The 9,648-nt window shown below is 41.2% G+C and overlaps 1 protein-coding gene across 1 annotated transcript; it reads right to left on the reverse strand.

The window, feature by feature from the left end:
* Window positions 1-425: 425 nt before the first annotated feature.
* LOC124117791 (extensin-like) lies at window positions 426-1,583 on the reverse strand. Its single transcript, XM_046479804.2, has one exon. It carries the CDS (start codon window positions 1,581-1,583, stop codon window positions 426-428), a length of 1,158 nt encoding a protein of 385 aa, XP_046335760.2.
* Between the last annotated feature and the right edge of the window lie 8,065 nt (window positions 1,584-9,648).

Genomic DNA, 9,648 nt, shown 5'->3' on the forward strand with positions numbered 1-9,648 from the left:
AGTCCATCTGCTTCATCAATTGATGGCTAAAAGAACATTATCGCACTAATAGGTAAAGTAGAGTCAACACAGAGTGGCTTTGTGGATGTGGGCTACTAACACAGGTGTAGGGTGAACAGACCTGGGTCCCGTTCCACAAAGCGATCTTAGTGCTACGACTGTCGTAAGTCAGTGTTAAAGAATTGGATTAACGATCGACTTAGCGCTAAGATCGCTTTGTTGAACGGGGCCAAGGTGTGAAAAGACAGGTGTAGGAGAGAGGTGGACAGGCGTAGGAGACCAAGTGGACAGGTGTAGGAGGAGGGGTGAACAAGTGTAGGAGACATGGTGGACAGATGTAGGAGGCATGGTGGACAGGTGTAGGGGGCAGGGTGGACAGGTGTAGGGGGCATGGTGGACAGGTATAGGAGGCAGAGTGGACAGGTTTAGGAGGCAGGGTTGACAGGTGTGGGGGGCAGGGTGGACAGGTGTAGGGGGCAGGGTAGACAGGTGTAGGAGGCAGGGTGGACAGATGTAGGAGGCATGGTCGACAGGTGAAGGAGAAAAGCTTGAAAGGTGAAGGGGCAGGGTGGACAGGTGTAGGAGGCAGGGTGGACAGGTATAGGAAACAGGGTGGACAGGTGTACGGGGCATGGTGGACAGGTGTAGGAGAAAAGCTGGGAAGGTGTAGGAGGCAGGGTGGACAGGTGTAGGAGAAAAGCTGGACAGGTGTGTGTGGGGCAGGGTGGACAGGTGTAGGAGAAAAGCTGGACAGGTGTAGGGGGAAGGGTGTACAGGTGTAGGAGAAAAGCTGGACAGGTGCAGGGAGTATGGTCGACTGGTGTAGGAGAAAAGGTTGGACAGGTGTAGGGGGCAGGGTGAACAAGTGTATGAGACATGGTGGGCAGGCGTAGGAGAAAAGCTGGGCAAGTGTAGAAGGCAGGGTGGACAGTGTAGGAGAAAAGCTGGACAGGTGCAGGGAGTATGGTCGACTGGTGTAGGAGAAAAGCTGGACAGGTGTAGGGGGCAGGGTGAACAAGTGTATGAGACATGGTGGACAGGTGTAGGAAGAAGCTGGGCAAGTGTAGAAGGCAGGGTGGACAGGCGTAGGAGAAAAGCTGGGAAGGTGTAGGGGGCAGGGTGTACTGGTGTGGGAGAAAAGCTGGACAGGTGCAGGGGGCATGGTCGACAGGTGTAGGAAAAGCTGGACAGGTGTAAGGGGCAAGGTGGATAGGTGTAGGAGACATGGTCGACAGGTGTAGGGTGCAGGGTGGACAGGCGTAGGATGATGGGTAGACAGGTGTAGGAGACATGGTCGACAGGTGTAGGATGCAGGGTTGACAGGTGTAAGGGGCAAGGTGGACAGGTGTAGGGGTCAGGGTAGACAGGTGTAGGAGGCATGGTAGACAGGTGTAGGAGACAAAGTGGACAGGTGTAGGGACAGGGTTGACAGGCTGGACAGGTGGAGGGGCAGGTAGACAGGTTAGGAGGCAGGATGGACAGGTGTAAGGGGCAAGGTGGACAGGTGTTGGGGGCAGGGTACACATGTGTAGGAGACAAAGTGGACAGGTGTATGGGGCAGGGTAGACAGGTGTAGGAGACATGGTCGACAGGTGTAGGATGCAGGGTTGACAGGTGTAAGGGGCAAGGTGGACAGGTGTAGTGGTCAGGGCAGACAGGTGTAGGAGGCATGGTAGACAGGTGTAGGAGACAAAGTGGACAGGTGTAGGGGCAGGGTTGACAGGTGTAGGATGCAGGGTTGACAGGTGTAAGGGGCAAGGTGGACAGGTGTAGGGGACAGGGTAGGCATTGTAGACAGGTGTAGGAGGCAGGGAAGACAGGTGTTAATGGACGACAGGTGAGTCATCTGACTTACTCTCCTTCTCTTCCTCGTTTACGTATTCAGACTCAGAAGCGGGCTGAAGGGGTGCGACTCTCCTCAGTCTGCATGGGAACAAGCAGTTGGCCAGATTCTTGAAGCAGCGCACGATCTACATGTACAGGAAACAGCAACAGTATCGATAACACAGGATATATGCATATATACACACACCACACATATTACATAAGTGCTTTAAGTGAGTCGCGAAATGACAAATACCCTGCAGCAATGTATTTATATGGAAATCTCAAAGTAATTTTCTATACTTTCAACATTGAAATGACTATTTTCTTAACACCTCCAAAATGTGTATTTCTTAAAAACTCTTCCCGTGAAACTGCCATGATTATAGGTGCTTATTCATATAGGCTACGTTATCTTCCCATGTACGTTGTTACACGTCACATAGACTTCGTATATGCAAACACGATACCTCACTTGAGTCTTGTAAGCAACATAAACCCTAAAGTTTCATACTCCCTGAATAAAAAAATGACTTAAATTTTGTTGATATTATAGCATGGTGCTCTTTAATCTATTTCGCATAAAGAATGGGTATACATACATGTTAGGGCTGAAAGTGGAAATATTAAACACTCATCAAAAGGAAACACCAATAGATCAATAATTATTTACTTTTGTCATGGCAGTGAAGTACATGTTGTGTCAGTTAAGTCTAAAAGACCATCATTCTATTAGCAACACATGTTAATTCACAGTTAGTCATATCTTTACTGTAAACACTTCCTCTGGACGATCACTACGATCACGGTGAGAGAGTGAGTTTCTAGAAACAGTCCAGCCAATTCATGGGTGGGTTTCACACATTGTCATAACGTGGAACATCGAAACCCTTTACTCACAAGGCTGTTATATAAGGACAATAGTATCATTACAATTATTTGACACTGGCCCTTGATTGGGAGTTGTCAATGGAAAAATAATAATTATCTGTTGATCGAAAACAATCAGTGCTTGTCGGGTCAAACACAGCTATCATAAAGAACATATGTTTGCCAATACAAAGTTTGTTTGTTGTTTAGCGGCAATCGGCAATATTCCAGCTATATCAAGTCTGTACTAGACAGTCCAGGGATTGACATCATGAACAGCGGCCCACGCAATTGGAATACGATGACATGCAATCAACAAAGTCTGACCGCCCGATCCATTTAGTCTCTTACGATAAAGATGGGTTGCTGGGGACCAGTGTTCTAATCCTGAACCACCACGGGTATAAAGTAATCATACCACAACAGCAGTTGCATGCAGAATACAGAATAGGTTGCAGGGGGCCAACTCTCACCCGGAACCCGTGGGACAGATGGATGACAGGCACCATTTCATGGTTTTGTACAATTGTTCTCACAACTATAAATTATATCTGTAGTTAAAACAGAAGGTGTTTGTGTTGAGAGTCTGCTGAATGGGAAAAAGTTAATCTTTGTTGCATACAGGCTTTATTCTCTCTCCCCAAACGACCCCAATAGAAGTCCTAAATTTCAATCAACTCCTGATACAGTCTGTTTGATTGGCATTCTAGAAGTTGGTGAGTAAGAACGAAAACGTACAACGTTATGGATAACAACTTCTGGTTTATTGCAAATTATACAGCGACGTTTCGACGTAGCTTCTTCTTACACCGTTATCAAGCTGGAGTGACTGACTACAACCAAGTGACGAGGCGTGTACGCGATATGCATGACATGTTGCGATAAGCCTTTGACAGCCAAAGCAGACAGCAAATCAGCCCTCTCACACCACCAGCAAAGATTCCCTAGCCATCAATTTCAGTTTGACAAAGTCCAAATCCTCTCAACCAAACATCAGAATTTCACCAAAAGAAAACTCTCAGAAGCCGCCGTCACAAACCTTAGATCAACAAAGATCGAGGGTATTACAAAAGACGAATATACTTAGTTTGAACGACTCTGGAACCGTACATCGAATCCTCAGCGTGGAAATAAGTTGCGCAACTATCGTCTTTTTAAAAAAGATCTTGTCCCGGAACTTTACTTGCAAACCATTATATACAGGGATCTGAGAATATACTAGTATCTCCCCAGACTACGTCGTGGAAGTCTCTCCCTTCATGTGGAGACAGGTCGACACAATAAACCTCCCTCACCCCTTTACAGCACAGAACTTGTTATTTTTGGTAACAAAGTAGAAACAGAAGTTCATTTCCTTTCAGAGTGTATTTTTTCTAAGAACCTAAAATACAACATTAATTTATCTTGTTACCATTCTACAGAACCTAAAGATCGGTTCATTAAAATTGTTATCAGAAAATAATCTGCAGCGCGTCAAATGTATTGCTTCTACTATGAAAAATATTTTTTTAGACGACGCTATTATTCATATGATATGTATTGTTTATTGATCTACATAATTTAATAAAGATTATATCATTGTAAATAGTATTTTACCGTACACAAAGTAATCAATTAGTTGTGTCTCGTAAGCCAAGATATGGCTTGATGTTAATCTTTTATTGGGCTTCGAAATGTTTTACCTATGTGTTTAACTTGTCTGTCATCTGGTCTGCCAATGAAGACCTAATCAAGCAATAAACAATTTTAACTAGATCCCAATCAGCTTGTCACAACTGATTAATCCTTTTAGTCCTTATCATTACTGTACACCTGGCTTCATGAGCCGTGTGCTTCATTACCTGTGTGCTCTATGTTATACTTACTGTATACATTTCGCTTCATCCAAATACTGTGTATCTGTGTGATACTTGTTATCTGATCCCAGTCGTTGTCAATGTCAATCTGCTTCTTATCACAATATGTCACGCAAATATACCTCTCATCACTTGGTTGTTGTCACTCCAGCTTGATAACGGTGTGAGAATCTACATTGAAACGTCGCTATATGCATGCAATAAACCAGAAGTTGTTATCCATAACGTTGTACGTTTTCTTACTTTCTGATACTGTGCTAGCTCACATTCTTACGAACGTCAGGAAACAATTACGTATATAAATGTTTACTTTTGTTTATCGTGAAATGAAGCTTAACGGAATAGGTCTTCAGCAACCCATGCGTTAAACAACAAACAAACAAATCCTATTCGTACAACATCTCCAAACAACCTGTCATATTTACCCCCTGCCTGGACGCTCCGAACATCCTTATCAAATGTTGAGTAGTATATTTTGGATAAGAGGATAGGCAGGTGCAAATTAACAGTCCTATCAAGTTCGATTCAAGGTATCCTGAAAATGGGTTCTAGGCACCTATTTCGGAAAGCCATGTCAGCGCTACAGCTGTCGTTTTGAAGCCTAAATGTAAGGTATGGGAGTTGGGGATTGCCTCAAAGTCGGGCCAAGAAAAGTCGTACCGGGCCGGGCCAGCGGGTAATACTAAACATGGATTGCAGAATGATAAAGTGAAACATACATATCTCGGCAGATCTCAAATGTCCACAAACGTATAGTTTTTTCTCATTTAATTGAGTTTAAATCAAAATGCATCTTCAACAATGTAATAAATTGATAATTATGACTACATACCGTGAGTCCTCGTAGAAAAGTTAGTGTCTTGACTGTGTGTTTTCTTTGATGAGAAGGTTTCTCACCGACTGTAGCGTGTAGGGGTGTGATGTCCTGGGCAGGAAATGACAGTGTTTTGACTACTCTTCTTTCATTAATTAACGTGTTGGGCATCCCTAATTAACCTTTACTAATTCATGTTAAACCAACACAGGATGTTTTCTGGAACTGGATATTCTTCGAATGTCATAGGGCTGACACGACACGTGTTAATAACTGTCCTAGCACTTCAAAAGTTACTAAACATTCTTTACACCTAAAGACTAGTATTTTATATAGTACCTATATATCACTTTAGTGTCTCATATTGCAGTAGTTAAAGAAAACACGGTGCTCAAAGGGAAGCCCTATTCCCTCTACATTCTCAACGTTCTTTATTAGAAGTGATTGGTCTGTGCTCGGTCCGACTTGGCCCGGGCTGTCAAAATCAACTTTAAACTCACAGATGTATGATCAAATGTGTTTACATATATGGACTAGTAATACATCTACCTACATATCACTTTATAATATCACGGAACACCGCATTTAAAGGAAACGGGTCCGTTAAAGTCAAGCACTTTTACTGTATTTTCTCAGCCGGGGCTGTCAAAATCAACTTAAACCTCATATATGTATCATGCCATAGATTCAGATCCATAGATTAGTATTATTTCTACCCATATACCACTTCATAGTGTCTCATATATCCAAAGAAAACAAGGTGCTCAAAATGAAGCCCTTTTCATTCCACATTCACAACATCCTCAAAATAGTCTGCATCAAAAGTGTTTGGCTTCTGTTGGGTCCGACTTGGCCCGGGCTGTCAAAATCAACTTTAAACACACAGATGTATCATCAAATGTGTTTACCTCTATAGATTAGCATTATATCTACCTATATACCACTTTATAATGTCACAGTACATCGCATTTAAAGAAAACTGGTCCGTTTAAGTCAAGCACTTTTACTGTATTTTCTTACGAAAATCTGTCAGAAGTGTTGGGTCCGACTTGGCCCGGGCTGTCAAAATCAACCTATATACTTACCTACCTACATATACCTCTTTATAGTGTCTCAGATCGCGGTATTTAAAGAAAACAAGGTGCTCAAAGTGAAGCCCTTTCCCTTCTACATTCTCAACATAGTCTCTGTAAGAAGTGTTCGTCCCGACTTGGCCTGGGCTGTCAAAATCAACTTAAACATCACAGATGTAACATCAACTGTGTTTACATCTATGGACTAGTATTATATCTACCTAAATACCACTTTATAGTGTCTCAGATTGCGGTATTTAAAGAAAACAAGGAGTCCAAAGTGAAGCATCTGTGTGTAATTGGTTTAATTGTACGGTATACATTGTAGACAGACAGACAATAATTTATTTGTGTCTCACTTCTGTACATGCAAAAAACAGCTTTGTACAAATAAACATTGATAGAATGTACAGAACCATTCAATAGAATTATGACAGTTTATTAACAGAATATCCCACTGCTAAGTATATGATAAATTGTTGAATTAACATTAGATAAGGTTGAGAATTAATTGTGTTTTTTCAATACATCTTTGGCTGGTGAGACTAGAGTTCGATGATGACCAGCCTGCACATATTGTAACATTTTTTTACCCTGTTCCCCATTGATGGGAAGTGTGTCGTCTGCTACCCCAGCTAGAGCCATCTGGTAACAATTAATCACAATCTGTCAATATACAATACAGTATAATACATCAAGATGGCAGTTTCCATGTAACGATTAGGTATTTTTAAGCAACTTAAAGATATGTATAATATCTTGATATATGTATCTTTAAGTTGCTTAGAAATACTTAATCGTTATATGGAAACTGCCATCTTGATGTTTTATTCTGTGACGTGCAGAGCCATGATTGCTGCCAAGGGCGGTGAAACGAAATACTAAGTTCAGCGCACCCTTGTGGCCTTATGTGACATGACAATAGACAGTTCAATGCCTTTGTACAACGACAACATGTGACTATCGGAATCCAAAATTTCGTATTTGTATCTATGATATTAAATTAAGTATATCGACTTTATTAGGTACAATACATTTACTACGAATCTACCTGTGCGTTTCTTTTTTCGATGAGTGTATATCTCCTTTCGCTAAAGTTTACCAGTCTATATTTTGTAAGAATAAACTATTGGGCATTGAGCGATTATCTCCTTTAGCTATATGCGTAGTATAGAGCTTTATCACGCGTGACCTTGCAATGCTGTACATCGGATCTTATTTAAGCTGTATCACTGAAAGTGGGTGATTATCTGCCTTGCCCGAGTAGCTCTATTGCGCACTACCTTTGCAATGTAACTCATGTTATTCGGGCAGCCAGCGAGAATGGTTCCAGGGAGGAATTCAGGTCAAGCATGTAACGCGCACTCAATCTTTCTCCCTTCACACTGCTATTGCAACTTATTGTTCAACACGATTAAATACAAGGTTTCTATGCTTCAATAAACAACACATGTAAAACAACGGGTTCAATATCAGAAATTTGTAATTAGTTGTCTTCACAATCACATGTAAAGTGCTTACTGTGCAGATTTGAGCACAGTTTCAAGTAGTTCACTGTATGTAAAGTATGATTCATACCGTTTCATACGGCGGTTTATGGTTCTGCATGGTTTATTGTATTGACAGTTGTTTTAACTCCCTGCAGAGATTACACACCCGAATAAGTTCTTTGCTTCTGGATACATTGGAAATCGACATGTTGGCCTGTAGTTTGCAATTATTTTCCTGAAAAATAATTCGGTTGCATGATATATTCACGATGTTTGGCTTAAACGTAGTAACATTCTTCTAAACATACTTTAAATATAAACCGGAAGTAATCACAACACAAACCCAGCTAACCAAACGGAACCGTACACAAGAGTAGTGAGTGATGAGATTGGTTTAACGCCGCTTTGAATAGTATAATTCCAGTTATATCACGGCGTGTCAGCTTGATGTGGGAGGAAAGCCCGAAGTGATGCAGGTCTTGGACGTTCGCCGCTTTGGTGAAACCCACGAGCACGGGTATAGTGCTGACAACATAAACGGTGCGAACCGGGATTCGAACATACTGTCATGGGTTTCTGGCGTGCCCAAGGGACACAACTTTGCATAGCGAATTGCAGCACATAAGGCGACTGGGCCATCCGTGCCCCCGTACACAACTGTAACAAACTATCATACAACAAAGATGTTTAAGATGAGATATGTATTGCGTAACATTCCATGAAGAAACAGTGGCAATATAACACTATCACAAACTACAAAATATATGCACAATAAGTGCAAAACACACAAGTACATTCAACATAAAAAGAAGGCACATTATAACAAGTTTATTTTAAAACACGTGTATTATAATGATATGGAAACAATATGAGAATTGAGCCAAACACTTCTGATAGAGAAGAATGTAGAGGGAAAAGGGCTTCATTTTGAGCACATTAGTTTCTTTAAATACAGCAATCTGTGACATTATAAAGTAGCATAAAGGTAGATATTATACTAATCTATAGATGTAAACACATTTGATGATACATCTGTGTGTTTAAAGTTGATTTTGACAGCCCGGGCCAAGTCGGACCCAACAGAAGCCAAAAACTTTTGATGCAGACTATGTTGAGAATGGATAGGGAAAAGGGCTTCACTTTGAGCACCTTGTTTTATTTAAATACCGCGTTTTGTGACATTATAAAGTAGTATATAGGTAGATGTAATACTAATCTATAGATATAAACGCATTTGATGATACATCTGTGTGTTTAAAGTTGACTTTGACAGCCCGGGCCAAGTCGGATCAAACACTTCTGACAGATTTTCGTAAGAAAATACAGTAAAAGTGCTTGACTTTAACGAATCAGTTTTCTTTCAATGCGATGTACTGTGACATTATAAAGTGGTATATAGGTAGATATAATACGAATATATAGATGTAAACACATTTTGATGATACATCTGTGTGTTTAAAGTTGATTTTGACAGCCCGGGCCTAGTCGGACCGAACACTTGTGAGAGTGTGGGGAGAGAGGGCTACTTAACCAACGTGTCTGCTTTGAATACGAAGAACAGTGACATTATTAAGTGGTATTTACTTAGATATAGATTGTACTGTCCTACAAATTTAAACGCTATGCCGACAGATGGAAATTTGTATCACGATAGCTAGAAGTATTTCATACGTTTCAAATCCTATTTCGTTTAACGATTGCCCTTTTACATGTTACCTGGA

The sequence above is a fragment of the Haliotis rufescens genome, unplaced genomic scaffold (genome assembly GCF_023055435.1).
Source record: "Haliotis rufescens isolate VD_foot unplaced genomic scaffold, xgHalRufe1.0.p SCAF_6, whole genome shotgun sequence".
NCBI classification, from domain to species: Eukaryota; Metazoa; Mollusca; class Gastropoda; order Lepetellida; family Haliotidae; genus Haliotis; species Haliotis rufescens.

Coding starts and splice junctions, on each gene's coding strand:
- LOC124117791 (XM_046479804.2), bottom strand. CDS start 1,583: ATGTCTCCTACACCTGTCTACCCTGCCCCATACACCTGTCCACTTTGT.